General features: G+C 42.3%; 1 protein-coding gene across 1 annotated transcript in view; it reads right to left on the bottom strand.

Moving 5' to 3' along the window:
- mrpl23 (mitochondrial ribosomal protein L23) overlaps positions 1–15,036 on the bottom strand; it is a 127,855-nt gene extending 112,819 nt beyond the window's left edge. The window contains exons 1-2 of the mRNA XM_045688025.2: positions 14,916–15,036; positions 563–685 (exon numbers count right to left, since the gene is read on the bottom strand). Of these exons, the coding sequence (XP_045543981.1) occupies positions 563–685; positions 14,916–14,932 (140 nt within the window). The 5' untranslated portion in view covers positions 14,933–15,036. The remainder of the gene's footprint in view (positions 1–562; positions 686–14,915) is intronic.
- Between the last annotated feature and the right edge of the window lie 1,207 nt (positions 15,037–16,243).

Genomic DNA, 16,243 nt, shown 5'->3' with positions numbered 1-16,243 from the left:
GGATGGTAATAATTGTTCCCTGTACATGCTTGATGTCATGGTTAAGTTGTGCGAACATGGATGAACTGAGCTAGCAAAGCAATAACACTCACAGTAAGAACATGTTGCCCTTGAAAATATACCTGACCCTGAATCAATAGTTTGGGGAAGCCGCTACCTACTCAGTTCTCTTCTTCCCATCTCATGCTCAGTCAATCAGCTCAGTACTGGGGTCAGAGGAACAACCTTCATAAGCCTGAAGCCGATGGCTGCCGTTCATTTCTTTAGGTTAGCACTCCATCTAGTGGCCAGGATGCAGACCAGCACTTGTTCACTCCACCTCATGGAAATGGACTGGTGTAAGAAATACAGTGAAGATTCTTACACACCCATCTAATGCTTTTAAATCTATGAGGGGACGGGGAACATGTACACTAAGTAAAAGGAGGGGAAATGGAATTGGGTTCTGAGCTGGGGTCCGATTATCAACCATTCTCCCCCTCAGTGTGCCCTCATTCATTTGGACACAAATTTAATTTACAACTCACAGTGCTGTTACAGGTCATTAAAAAAACAGACTTACTCCATGGGGATTCTGAACTGCACTGTGTCCTGAGGCTGCTCCTTCCCTGGTCGGACCAGAGTCAGGGAGAATGGCGGCCGGAAGATCCTCAGTTGGGGGTTCCCGATCTGGTACAGTGGGTATCTGTATGGAAAACAGGAGAGTGGGTTGAAGGAGAGCCCAAGCACACTTTCCAGGGTCAGTTTCCCAGACCCCTACTCCTGGACTAAAAGGTATGCCCAATATAGATAATCAATGGAAAGTGTTTTTAGTCTAAGAACAGTTTTAATAATCTGGCTCCAGGAAACTGGTCCATACAATCAATGCTTATTTTACCCTTTTTTTGTGGCTATAGCAATGCTTTTGGCCAACACAGTCTTCTTCTGAACATAACAGATTAACAGTGAGAGTAGAAAGTGAGCAGGTGCAGTCAGTACAATATAGGGAAGGGGACTAATGTCATTGGACCCATGTCATTGGGGTGCATTTCAATAGTCCTGGGCCTCCCCTCTTCTCCAGTCCTAGGTGCTGGACCGGTTGGAAATGTGTCAAGGAGTCTCTAGCTTTCGAGTTAAAGAAAGTCTGTTCAATCAATTTGCTAATATCAAATATTTTTTACCACAAGTAATTTTAACTAGTCAACTGTCCCTTAGCCCGACTACCCATCTAAATTAAACTAGCTTTTCTTCTCCACAGTTAATCTGGGTTTGCTGCTCGAAGCACGTCTCTGAAGCCTCTGAGCTGGAGGAGCATGTATCAAGCCTGCTATAGGACTCATTGCGGCTAGCCTAAAGATTCCGACCTTACAGTCGACGTAAATACACGTTGTGCCATCTGCTGATGTAAGTAAAAAGGGCTTTATAAACACATTTGATTGATTGATTTTCCCTCATGATATCAGCAGGTTACAGGAAGTTGAATTTAAGACTTTAAGACCTTTTATTGCACTCACAATAGCACCTTTGGCAGCGATTACAACCTCAAGTCTTATTTGGCATGATGCTACAAGCTTGGCACCCCTGTATCTGGGGAGTTTCTCCCATTCTTCTCTGCAGATCCTCTCAAGCACTGTCAGGTTGGATGGGGGGTGTCACAGCACAGCTATTTTCAGGTCTCTCCAGAGATGTTCGATCTGGTTCAAGTCCGGGATCTGGCTGGGCCACTCAAGGACATTCAGAGACTTGTCCCAAAGCCACTCGTACATTGTCTTGGCTGTGTGCTTAGGTGAACCTTCGCCCCAGTCTGAGGTCATGAGTGCTCTGGAGCAGGTTTTCATCAAGGATAACTCAGTATTTTGCGCCGTTCATCTTTCTAGATCCTGACTAGTCTCCCAGTCCCTTCTGCTGAAAAACATCCCGACAGCATGATGCTGCCACCACCAGCCACGGGAGTGTCTTCTGTCTGGCCACTACCACCAATGCCTGATTGGTGGAGTGCTGCAGAGATGGTTGTCCTTCTGGAAAGTTCTCCCATCTCCACAGAGGAACTCCAGAGCTCTGTCAGAGTGACAATCGGGTTCTGGGTCACCTCACTGACCAAGGCCCTTCTCCCCCGTTTGCTCAGTTTGGTCGGGCGGCCAGCTTTAGAAAGAGCCTTGGTCGTTCCAAATTTCTTCCATTTAAGAATGATATAGGTCTCTGCGTTCTTGGGGACCTTCAATGATGCAGAATTTTTTTTGTACCATTCACCAGATCTGTCCCACAGAGCTCTACGGACATTTCCTTCAACCACATGGCTTGGGTTTTGCTCTGACATGCACTGTCAACTGTGGGACCTTATATAGACAGGTGTGTGCCTTTCCAAATCATGTCCAATCAATTGAATTTACCCTAGGTGGACTCAAGAATGATCAATGGAAACAGGATGCACCTGAGCTCAATTTTGAGTCTCATAGCAAAGGGTGCATTCAAATTGCTATCAATAAAATACAATTGTGTTCTTTGTCCGTAGCTCATGCCTGCCCATAGCATAACCCCACCACCAATATTCACAACATTGACATCAGTAAACCGCTCGCCCACACGACGCCATACATGCCTTCTGCCATCTTCCCGGTACAGTTGAAACCAGAATTCATCCATGAAAATCCCGCTTCTCCAGCATGCCAGTGGCCATATAAGGTGAACATTTTCCCACTGAAAGCGATTATGACGTCGAACTGCAGTCAGGTCAAAACCCTGGTGAGGATGACAAGCATGCAGATGAGCTTCCCTGAGACAGGTTCTGACAGTTTGGGCAGAAATTCTTTGGTTGTGCAAACCAGTTTCATCAGCTGTCCGGGTGACTGGTCTCAAACAATCCTGCAGGTGAAGAAGCCGGATGTGGAGGTCTTGGGTTGGCATGGTTACATGTGTTCTGAGACCGATTGGAAGTACTGCCAAATTCTCTAAAACGATGTTGGAGGCGGCTTATTGTAAAGAAATAAACATTCAATTCTCTGGCAACAGCTCTGGAGGACAGTCCTGCAGTAAGCATTCCAATTACACACGCCCTCAAAACCTGAGACATCTGTAGTATTGTGTTGTGTGAAAAAAGTGCACATTTTAGAGTGGCATTTTATTGTCCCCAACACAAGCTGCACCTGTGTAATGATCATGCTGTTTAAAATCAGCTTACTGGTATGCCACTAGGGTTGCAAAGGGTCGGAAATTTTCCATGGGAGGTTAAGCCTGGGAATTTGGGGAATTTCGCTTAAAATTCATTTTTTTTTTAAAACAGTGAAGCTTTTTTGTGGGATACACATAAGGCCATTCTAGGTCTTGTGGCATATTTTGGTTAAACTATCCCCAATTCAATGGAATTGCAACCCTCAGCATGCACAGTGCATTCTTCTATCACATGTGCAGTGCACTCTTCCATCAAATGTACAGATGATTCTCAAGATCTTGCACACTAATGAGTTATTGAGCCCACACTACTACACTGTCTGAGCCAAGGACTACATGCTTTCTGGTAAGTTGTGATTACCTTACAGTGAAATGCTTACTTACAAGCCCTTAACCAACAATGCCGTTTTAAGAAAATACCAATACTAGTTGGGGTGAATACATTTTCTAGGACATACATGATTTTTTTTAAACTAGTAAATATTAGCCTACAGAAAAGTGTGGTCAAAACATTTCTAACTTGTTAAAAATTTCTGCTAGTTGGGTTTTAGCTTGTGGGTTTAGCTTGCTTGAGCCTGCTAACTGAGGAGTGTTAATTCACCTGTTTCCATACGTTTCATTTTAAAACATTTCTCACAAAGGAGTTGTTTAATCTAACTGCTTAACGATTTATTTGTACATGGAATTGTATTTGGGTTTTTTTTTTACTCATTTTTTCCCTAATCTTTACAGGAAAATGCCACGAGCACTATCTGATGTGTGGAGACATTTCACTGCAGCTAATGTAGAAGGAAAAGCTGTGTACATTTGCAAATACTGTGCCAAATCATATGTGAAGAATGCAACAAAGATGCAGAATCATCTGGCCAAGTGCATAAAGTACCCTCAGAACAAGCAACCCCTGACAAAAGTCCCTCTACTTCTATTTGAGGTGAAAATTATGAATCAGACACCTTATCGATAGCAACAGCTCATGGTCCTCCTGGAATCAGAAGTTTGTTTGACTCAATGGAGGAATGTAGTCAGAGAAATGCTAATGAATGTCTGCTTGAGCTGTGTATGCAACTGGTTCACCTCTGATGCTCACCCGCAATGTGTATTGGAAGAGATTTCTGAATGTTCTTCGCCCAGCATACACCCCTCCAACCAGACATGCATCATCTACTAATTTGCTGGATGCAGAGTTCAACAGAGTTCAAGTGAAAGTCAAGTAAATCATAGAGAAAGCAGACTGTATTGCAATCATCTCTGATGGGTGGTCGAATGTTCGTGGGCAAGGAATAATTAACTACATCATCTACACCCCTCAACCAGTATTCTACAAGAGCACAGACAAGGGACAACAGACACACCGGTCTCTACATTGCAGATGAGCTGAAGGCAGTCATCAATTACCTTGGACCACAGAAGGTATTTTGCACTGGTGACAGAATATGATGCAAACATGAAGGCTGCTTGGTCTAAAGTTGAGTCCTACCCTTACGTCACACCCATTGGCTGTGCTGCTCATGCATTGAATCTGCTCCTCAAGGACATCATGGCACTGAAAACAATGGATACACTCTACAAGAGAGCCAAGGAAATGGTTAGGTATGTGAAGGGTCATCAAGTTATAGCAGCAATCTACCTCACCAAGCAAAGTGAGAAGAATAAGACCACCACATTAAAGCTGCCCAGCAACACCCATTGGGGTCGTGTTGTCATCATGTTTGACAGTCTCCTGGAGGGGAAGGAGTCTCCTCAAGAAATGGCCATATCAGTCTGCCAATATGGACAGCCCCATCAAGAGGTTCCTCCTGGATGATGTATTTTGGGAGATTTTATTATGATTTTATCCAGTAAGCCTCCCTTTGTAGTAGTAGGATCTCGATGTTAACTCCTCTCCTAGGTAGAGCAACATGCTCAATGCCTGTGTATTTGAGGGAGGAGTTGGAACGGTTAAATTCTACAACATTGAAGTCAACCATTCAATCTCCTCCCTCAAATATGAAATTATGTGAAATTGAATGAAACAAATGTATGTTGATGCTAATATGATGTACAATATACCATTATGTTTGTATATGATAACAATAGCATAATATATTTCATATGCAATATACTAACAGTTTCACTAATACACTTTAATTAACTTAATCATTATGATACACCTCAGTATTGTCATTGGTTGCACTAATTGCTCTGTTTGTCTCCATAACCTGGTTCTAGTATTCATGACATTACCCTGAGGAAGGCACAGTGATGCCGAAACGTTGGTAAATACACATTCAATTGCTGGGAGTTTATAAATGGTGTGTGCGACATTCTTTATTTTGATAGTTTTTAGCCCATATGATATGGTAAAAAAACACAGCAAACAAAGAAACAACCCTTTTTCAGGACCCTGTCCTTCAAAGATAATTTGTAAAAATACAAATAGCTTCACAGATCGTCATTATAAAGGGTTTAAACACCGTTTCCCATGCTTGTTCAATGAACCATAAGCAATTAATGAACATGCACCTGTGAAACGGTCGTTAAAACTAACAGCTTACAGACAGCAGGCAATTAAGGTCACAGTTATGAAAAATTAGGACACTAAAGAGGCCTTTCTACTGACTCTGAAAAAAAAAAAAAAAAGCCCAGGGTCCCTGCTCATCTGTGTGAACGTGCCTTAGGCATGCTGCAAGGAGGCATGAGGACTGCAGATGTGACCAGGGCAATACATTGCCATGTCCGTACTGTGAGAGGCCTAAGACAGCACTACAGGGAGACAGGACGGACAGCTTATCGTCCTTGCAGTGGCAGACCACGTGTAACAACACCTGCACAGGATCGGTACATCCGAACATCACACCTGCGAGACAGGTACAGGATGGCAACAACTGCCTGAGTTACACCAGGAACGCACAATCCCTCCATCAGTGCTCAGACTGTCCGCAATAGGCTGAGAGAGGCTGGACTGAGGGCTTGTTGGCCTGTTGTAAGGCAGGTCCTCACCAGACATCACCGGCAACAACGTCGCCTATGGGCACAAACCCACCGTCGCTGGACCAGACAGGACTGGCAAAAAGTACTCTTCACTGACGAGTCGCGGTTTTGCCTCACCAAGGGTGATTCGTGTTTATCGTCGAAGGAATGAGCGTTACACCGAGGCCTGTACTCTGGAGCGGGATGGATTTGGAGGAACAGGGTCAGTCATGGTCTGGGGCGGTGTGTCACAGCATCATCAGACTGCGCTTGTTGTCATTGCAGGCAATCTCAACGCTGTGCGTTACAGGGAAGACATCATCCTCCCTCATGTGGCACCCTTCCTGCAGGCTCATCCTGACATGACCCTCCAGCATGACAATGCCACCATCCATACCGCTCATCCTGTGCTGGATTTCCTGCAAGACAGGAATGTCAGTGTTCTGCCATGGCCAGCGAAGAGCCCGGATCTCAATCCCATTGAACACGTCTGGGACCTGTTGGATCAGAGGGTGAGGGCTAGGGCCATTCCCCCCAGAAATGTCCGGGAACTTGCAGGTGCCTTGGTGGAAGAGTGGGGTAACATCTCACAGCAAGAACTAGCAAATCTGATGCAGTCCATGAGGAGGAGATGCACTGCAGTACTTAATGCAGCTGGTGGCCACACCAGATACTGACTGTTACTTTTGATTTTGACCCCCCCTTTGTTTAGGGACACATTATTCCATTTCTGTTAGTCTGTGGATCTTGTTCAGTTTATGTCTCAGTTGTTGAATCTTATGTTCATACAAATATTTACACATGTTAAGTTTGCTTAAAATAAACACAGTTGACAGTGAGAGGACGTTTATTTTTTTGATGAGTTTATATCCAGTGCAAAAAACATCTACATTTAAATGGTATTAATATTAATTCCCATATATTCCCACTGAAGGTTTCTACCTCTGAATATTCCCTAAAATGTGCAACCCTATATGCCACACCTGTCAGGTGGATGGATTACCTTGGAAAAGAAGAAATGCTCACTAACAGCGATGTAAACCAATTTGTGCACAACATTTGAAAGAAATACAGTTTTAGTACACATTGAAAAAATTGGGGATCATTTATTTCAGCTCATGAAACATGGTACCAACACTTTACATGTTGCGTTTATATTTTTGTTCAGTGTAGCCAACTAGCCATTTAATTTGCGCTCGCACTCAAAACACAATTTCAACAGCAGAATTATAGTCCGTGTACAAAACATTAGGAAAACATTCCTAATATTGAGTTGCAGCCCCTTTCGCCCTCAAAACAGCCTCAATTCGTCGAGGCATGAACTCTACAAGGTGTCGAAAGTGTTCCACAGGGATGCTGGCCCATGTTGACTCAAGTTGGCTGGATGTCCTTTGGGTGGTGGACCATTCTTGATAGACATGGGAAACGGTTTATCGTTGCAGTTCTTGATACACTAACTGGTGCACCTGGCACTTAATACCACACTCAGTTCAAAGGCACTTAGATCTTTTGTCATGCCCATTCACCCTCTGAATGGCACACACACACAATCCATGTCTCAATTGTCTCAAGGCTTAAAAATCTTTATTTAACCTGTCTCCCCCTATTCATCTACACTGATTGAAGTGGATTTAACAAGTGAGATCAATAAGGGATCATATCTTTCACCTGGTCAGGCTGTCATGAAAAGAGCAGGTGTTCCTTATGTTTTAAATACTCAGGGTATCTGAGAAATACTTAATTACCAACGTAGCTGCACCCAATAATAACAAAGTCAATATCAGCATGTGAAGTAGATGGTTAGAATAAAATCACCTAAACAAAACGGCACTATCAATTTAGGAGTCTACAATCTCACCATGGTCAACCTGCAGATCGATGTGCCTCGCAGAGTGGAGTCTGACATTCGCAACGGCACCATGTAATGCACCCTGGACTGAAGAGGCAGACACAAAGGAGAAATGTGGTGGGCCCTCTTAAATTACACATTTCTAGAGGTAGGAATATCACAAAAATATGATCAACGGTTTATCTGAGAGAAGAAAATCTCTCGCATTAGGACATCGCCAGTATTGAAATCTGACATGTATGATGGACGTTGTCGCAATCTCCTCGAGCGTGGTTTTGATGACAAGCTATATTGAATACATTTCGCTGGTCAAAGGGTCGTGAAGCGTTCATATAGACGTTAACCTGTTGGGTCTAGGGGGCAGCATTTGCACGTCTGGATAAAAAAAATGTACCCGATTTAATCTGGTTACTAATCCTACCCAGTAACTAGAATATGCATATACTTATTATATATGGATAGAAAACACTCTAAAGTTTCCAAAACTGTTTGAATGGTGTCTGTGAGTATAACAGAACTCATTTGGCAGGCAAAACCCTGAGACATTTTCTGACAGGAAGTGGATACCTGATGTGTTGTATTGACTTTAAACCTATCCCATTGAAAAACACAGGGGTTTAGGAATATTTTGGCACTTCCTATTGCTTCCACTAGATGTCACCAGCCTTTACAAAGTGTTTTGAGTCTTCTGGAGGGAGATCTGACCGAACAAGAGCCATGGAACGGTGATGTCCCATTAGACACCTGGCGCGCTACTTCATGTTGGGTACCCTCGTTCCAATACGTTATAAAAGGCTATGCATTCGTCCACCTTGAATATTATTCATGTTCTGGTTAAAAAAGGCCCTAATGATTTATGCTATACAACGTTTGACATGTTTGAACGAACGGAAATATATTTTTTCCCCTCGTTCATGACGAGAAGTCCGGCTGGCTTACATCATGTGCTAACGAGACGGAGATTTTTGGACATAAATGATGAGCTTTTTTGAACAAAACTACATTCGTTATGGACCTGTGATACCTGGAAGTGACATCTGATGAAGAGAATCAAAGGTAATGGATTATTTACATAGTATTTTCGATTTTAGATCTCCCCAACATGACGTCTAGTCTGTATCGCAACGCGTATTTTTCTGGGCACAGTGCTCAGATTATTGCAAAGTGTGATTTCCCAGTAAGGTTATTTTTAAATCTGGCAAGTTGATTGCGTTCAAAAGATGTAAATCTATAATTCTTTAAATGACAATATAATATTTTACCAATGTTTTCTAATTTTAATTATTTAATTTGTGACGCTGACTTGACTGCCGGTTATTGGAGGGAAACGATTTCCTCAACATCAATGCCATAGTAAAACGCTGTTTTTGTATATAAATATGAACTTGATAGAACTAAAAATGCATGCATTGTCTAACATAATGTCCTAGGAGTGTCATCTGATGGAGATTGTAAAAGGTTAGTGTATCATTTTAGCTGGTTTTATGGTTTTGGTGACCCTGTCTTTGACTTGACAAAACATTACACACAACTCTTGTAAATGTACTGTCCTAACATACTCTAAATTTATGCTTTCGCCGTAAAACCTTTTTGAAATCGTAAAACGTGGTTAGATTAAGGAGATGTTTATCTTTCAAATGGTGTAACATAGTTGTATTTTTGAAAAATTTGAATTTTGACATTTATTTGGATTCAAATTTGCCGCTCTTGAAATGCACCTGCTGTTGATGGAGTGCACCACAGGTGGCACGCTAGCGTCCCACCTAGCCCCAAGAGGTTAAGTGGAACCAATAATATTGATTCAGGTAGGAAAAAGAATAATAATAAAAATTAAAATAATAATACAATTTGGAGTTGCAAGGTTTTCATCCAACAGCGACAGTATAATAATATAAATCTATGTAACTGAAGTGATTTGGTAAAATGTAAGTTACTTTCTTCAGAAATTACTTGAGTAAGAATACAGCCCACAGTAGCGCATTAATACCCACCTATGGGGAGCGGGAGTGAGAGTCAGACGCGAAACAGGGAAGATACTTTCATTGCAGGAAGCAGGTTAATGCACATTACTTTTAACCAAATAATGGTTTTTGGAACAAAAACATCTGCAGAAACATTGTGTACCCTAATCACCAAAATTATCGACATTAGCAAAATTGCTTCGGTATGAGGGCAATGTCGGTAATTGTCAGTATCATTCCAGCTAAAGTTATTGTTTATCAAATTGTATAGGCTTATTAGGCTACTTTACTCTCTATCTTCAACGGCCCATGTATTGTATAACATAATGTCCTAGGGTTGTCATCTGATGAAGATCATCAAAGGTTAGTGCTACATTTAGCTGTGGTTTGGGTTTATGTGACATTATATGCTAGCTTAAAAAATGGGTGTCTGATTATTTCTGGCTGGGTACTCTGCTGACATAATCTAATGTTTTGCTTTCGTTGTAAAGCCTTTTTGAAATCGGACAGTGTGGTTAGATTAACGAGAGTCTTATCTTTAAAATGGTGTAAAATAGTCATATTTTTGAAAAATTGAAGGTTTTGCATTTCTAAGGTATTTGAAAAACGCGCCACGGGATTACACTGGCTGTTGACTAGCCCATAGAGGTTAAAGAAGCAATAAAACTGGCCTTCTTTAGACTAGTTGAGTATATGGAGCATCAGCATTTGTGGGTTCGATTGCAGGCTCAAAATGGACAGAAACAAATAACTTTCTTCTGAAACTCGTCAGTCTTTTCTTGTTCTGAGAAATGAAGGCTATTCCATGGTAGAAAATGCCAAGAAACGGAAGATCTCGTAGAACACTGTGCACTACTCCCTTCACAGAACAGTGCAAACTGTCTCTAACCAGAATAGAATGAGGAGTGGGAGGCCCCGGTGCACAACTTAGCAAGAGGACAAGTACATTAGTGTCTAGTTTGAGAAACAGACGCCTCACAAGTCCTCAACTGGCAGCCTCATTAAATAGTACCCGCAAAAACACCAGTCTCAACATCAACAGCGAAGAGGCGACTCCGGGATGCTGGCCTTCTAGGCAGAGTTCCTCTGTCCAGTGTCTGTGTTCTTTTTCCCATCTTAATCTTTTATTTTTATTGGCCAGTCTGAGATATGGCTTTTTCTTTGCAACTCTGCCTAGAAGGCCAGCATCCCGGAATTGCCCCTACACTGTTGACGTTGACACTGGTATTTTGTGGGTACAATTTAATGAAGCTGCCAGTTGAGGACTTGTGAGCCATCTGTTTCTCATTATTCATTTTGAACTGGACTGTGTGTTTACAGGCAGGAGCAACAGCTCGACGTTAGATCATTAGAACACATTCGCCAAAAGCCAAAAAATACACCTGAATTGATTTCTGCAAATATGTAAATACCACTTGAGTCCTCCTATATTTGGGAACTTCATGGTCCTATTTATCAAACAACCATGAAAAAGCTAGGCTCTCTCTCCCTCAGTCGCCTATGCACATCAACAAGATCAACAACTAATGCTAGCCAGAAACGAGATGCGCTAAAATCTAACGAGGGAACATTATTAGATTAACACAATCAAACTTTTTCAGCTATTTGGACGTGAAAATTGCACTGAAGAATTATGGGGAATAGTAGCCTGCTGGTCTTAGTTGCCTGCTGCCTGCCCATTTGATCGATGTCAAATACATTTGATTGACAACTAAGACATACACTCAATATGGACTACAGCCATTCAAGTTCAGAATAGCTAGCAAGCAAAGTGATTCACATTTCTTGCTAGCTAAACAAATGTTGCCTGCAGCTCTAGCTGTAGCCACCAAAAACAATGACATGACATCCTCCCAGCAACTAGCTAGCAAATGCTTGTTTTCAGCTTGCTAAAAAAAAGAGCTACATAAATAGGATACGCTAGCCCAGAGTTGTCAAACTCAATCAGTGCACAGGGGCCACATTGAAAAAATTACAAATTTGCAGGCCAAACATAGATGCATGCTTTTTTTGTAAAAAGGCATAGGCTGCGACACAAACTGCCATTGTATTATTTGAAAAAGATGACCCTTTATAATATCCACTTATGTACATAGGATGCTCTATATAAAATGTTAAAACAAAAGAGATACAGTGCATTTGGAAAATATTCAGACCCCTTGACTATTACAACTAAACAGAAATACCATATTTACACAGTATTCAGACCCTTTGCGATGAGACTCGAAACTGAGATCAGGTGCATCCTGTTTCCATTCATCATCCTTGAGATGTTTCTACAACTTGATTGGAGTCTACCCGTGGTAAGTTAAATTGATTGGATATGATTTGGAAAGGCACACACCTGTCTATATAAGGTCCCACAGTTGACAGTGTATGTCAGAGCAAAAAACCATGCCATAAGGTCGAAGGAATTGTCCGTAGAGCTCCGAGGCAGGATTGTGTCGAGGCACAGATCTGGGAAAGGGTAGAAAAAAATGTCTGCAGCATTGAAGGTCAACAAAAACACAGTGGCCACCGTCATTCTTAAATGGAAGAAGTTTGGAACCACCAAGACTCTTCATAGAATTGGCCGCCCAGCCAAACTTGAGCAATTGGGGGAGAAGCGCCTGGTCAGGAAGGTGACTAAGAACCCGATGATCACTCTGACAGAGCTCCAGAGTTCCTCTGTGGAGATGGGAGAATCTTCCAGAAGGACAACCATCTCTGCAGCACTCCACCAATCAGGCCTTTATGATAGAGTGGCCAGTAAAAGGCACATGACAGCCCACTTGGAGTTTGCTTGAGACCAAGATTGAACTCTTTGGCCTGAATGCCAAGCGTCACATCTGGAGGAAACCCAGCACCATCCCTACGGTGAAGCACTAGAGTGGCAGCATCATGCTGTGGGGATGTTTTTCAGCGGCAGAAACTGGGATCGAAGGAAAGATGAACGGAGCAAAGCACAGAGAGAACCTTGATGAAAACCTGCTCCAGAGTGCTCACGACCTCACACTGAGGCGAAGGTTCACCTTCCAACAGGACAACGCGGGAGTGGATTCGGGACAAGTCTCTGAATGTCCTTGAGTGGCCCAGCCAGAGCCCGGACTTGAACCTGATTGAACATCTCTGAAGAGACCTGAAAATAGCTGTGCAGCAACGCCCCCCATCAAACCTGACAGAGATTGAAAGGATCTGCAGAGAACCTCCTCAAATACAGGTGTGCCAAGCTTGTAGCATCATAGCCAAGAAGACTCAAGGCTGTAATCGCTGCCAATGAAGCTTCAACAAAGCACAGAGTAAAAAGTCTGAATACTTGTGTAAATGTTATTTCAGTTAGTTATTTCTAAAACCTGTTTTTGCTTTGTCATTATGGGTAGATTGAGGGGGAAAAACTATTTAATTCAATTTTAGAATAAGGCTGTAACATAATAAAATGTGGAAAAACTCATGAGGTCTGAATACTTTCCCAATGCACTGTATACTTGCTTGTGACTTGTAGTGCAGCACATCATGGGCGATATGGTAGCTGGCCAAAATGAATTGACAACACAAATCATTGCACGGGCCAAATAGAAAAGTACGGCATCATGCCCTGAGCACAGACAGAACAATGAGACAGACATTTCACCGGATATATAAATGTGAAGCACTCGCTTAGCGTTTCCACTCACTATCAAACATGGTACCGAGAAGAAGCCCACTGGCAGGCAGCATGAGAAGATGGAACAAGATGGATTTTGCTGACATTTTCTCAACAATGAAACTTTTGATCTCAATACAGTTTACTGTTCCCAAAACTAGAATCTGTTATGAACAGAGTGGACTAAGTTTTGTAGACTTTACCTTTTGCAAAAGTGTATTTGTATATATATTTGTTTTATTGTGTTGTTTATGCGTGCAAAGGCAAATTGAGTCATTGCACACGAGCACTTCTGAAGAGGCGTTCCCTAAAGGAAATATGCAGAAGTGCTAGAACGGGCCAATAGGATCTCGCTAGCACGTGCTTGGCTCTGCCCACCTCCTTACTTGTTCTGCCCACTTTGACTAATTTCTTCCCATTGGAAACGAGGGGCTGTGATCTATCTTGGTTTAGTGACACAAATCTTTGCCTTGAGTTTAACACGTGCGCTAGCCACGTTATGACAGACTTGTGATCATTGCACTTGCTAGTTTGATTGTATTGACATTCCCAGCCTTAGTTACAGTCGTCCGTTTTTGAAACAGTGCATCCCGAATGGGTGGTGCTGCAAACAATGTACCAGGCCATCTCTGATACAACCTGAGAACAATATTTTTTGGACTGCCAAGAAATGTATTGGTGAAATATGAATCATGCATTGAACAGCATCCATCTATTCTGCCAACAACGCCTTACTGTACATTTCTATTTAAAATGTAAACTTTCTTTAACTAGGTAAGTCAGTTAAGAACAAATTCGTATTTACAATGACGCCTTACCGGGGAACAGTGGGTTAACTGCCTTGTTCAGGGGCAGAACAACACATGTTTACCGTGTCAGCTCGGGGATTCAAACCAGGAACACTTCGGATACTGGCCCAACGCTTTAATCTCTAGACTACCTGCCGCACATCATGGATTTTTTTGTCAAACATTATTTATTTTTTAAAACCTCTTAAAGTTGGTTTTGTAGCATAAACTGGGAATTTGATACTATTGACTGACATGATTGTCTTAATATACGCAAAGCAGTTAACGCTGTCAGTTCCACATTAACTCGTGGAGTTGAGGTTAATCAGGTAAGCAACTAACTAGCTAAATAATATAGTTAGCTGGAAAGATGGCTTTCTTGATCTACAGAAAACTAAACTAACGTTACTTGCCTCTGTCTATGGTCTTTTTACAACAATAACTGGCGATTTGGCTAGCTATGGTATTAGATACCTTTACAGTTACGGCAGCTAACTAACTAGCCTACATCAAAAGATAACGTTTGCTACGTGAGCAGACTGATTTTTCTGAAGGCGACTTGAAGCACAGTGGCATTATATGTAATAACTGCAACTTACATTAATCTTCTTGCCATGGTTGTAGCCCCGTGTTTTGATAAATAAACTGGCTGTGTGTGTTATATTTTCAAGGACTTCCAACCAGCTTCTCCACAGCGACAATAAAACAAGTACTTCCGGGTCACGGAATATCGAAAACGTTCAGAGTAAAAGTCCCCCACTTAAAAGTAGAATAGTGTAATTAACCTGTATTTATTCATGATCTATACAGTACCAGTCAAAAGTTTGGACACACCTACTCATTCAAGAGTTTTTCTTTATTTTACTATTTTCTACATTTAAGATTAATAGTGAAGACGTAAGCACTATAGCCTGCAGAGTTCTGTCCTGCTATCCAGGTCTGTACCCAAACAATTTGAACTTCTACTTTTAAAAATCCACCTCTCTAAAAACAAGTCTCTCACTATTGCAACCTGCTATAGACCCCCCTCGGCCCCTAGCTGTGCTCTGGACACCATATGTGAACTGATTGCCCCCCATCTATCTTCAGAGCTCGTGCTACTAGGTGACCTAAACTGGGACATGCTTAACACCCCAGCCATCCTACAATCCAACTTGATGCCCTCAATCTCACACAAATTATTAATGAACCCACCAGGTACAACCCCAAAGCCGCAAACACTGGCACCCTCATAGATATCATCCTAACCAACGTGCCCTCTAAATACACCTCTGCTGTTTTCAACCAAGATCTCAGCGATCACTGCCTCATTGCCTGCACCCGTAATGGGCCAGCGGTCAAACGACCTCCACTCATCACTGTCAAACGCTCCCTGAAACATTTCAACGAGCAAGCCTTTCTAATCGACCTGGCCCTGGTATCCTGGAAGGATATTGACCTCATCCCGTCAGTAGAGGATGCCTGGTTATTTTTTTTTAAATGCCTTCCTCACCATCTTAAATAAGCATGCCCCTTTCAAGAAATTTAGAACCAGGAACAGATATAGCCCTTGGTTCTCCCCAGACCTGACTGCCCTAAACCAACACAAAAATATCCTGTGGCGTTCTGCATTAGCAACGAACTGCCCCCGCGATATGCAACTTTTCAGGGAAGTTAGAAACCAATACACACAGGCAGTTAGAAACGCCAAGGCTAGCTTTTTCAAACAGACATTTTCTTCCTGCAACTCAAACTCTAAAATGTTCTGGGACATTGTAAAGTCCATGGAGAATAAGAACACCTCCTCCCAACTGCCCACTGCACTGAGGATAGGAAACTCTGTCACCACCGATAAGCCCACTATAATTGAGAATTTCAATAAGCATTTTTCTACGGCTGGCCATGCTTTCCACCTGGCTACCCCTACTGTATTCAACAGCACTGCACC

The sequence above is a fragment of the Salmo salar genome, chromosome 10 (assembly GCF_965601325.2).
Source record: "Salmo salar chromosome 10, fSalSal1, whole genome shotgun sequence".
Taxonomy (NCBI): Eukaryota; Metazoa; Chordata; class Actinopteri; order Salmoniformes; family Salmonidae; genus Salmo; species Salmo salar.
Note: the sequence above shows the minus strand (reverse complement) of the source record. Positions and strands in the feature narration are given on the sequence as shown.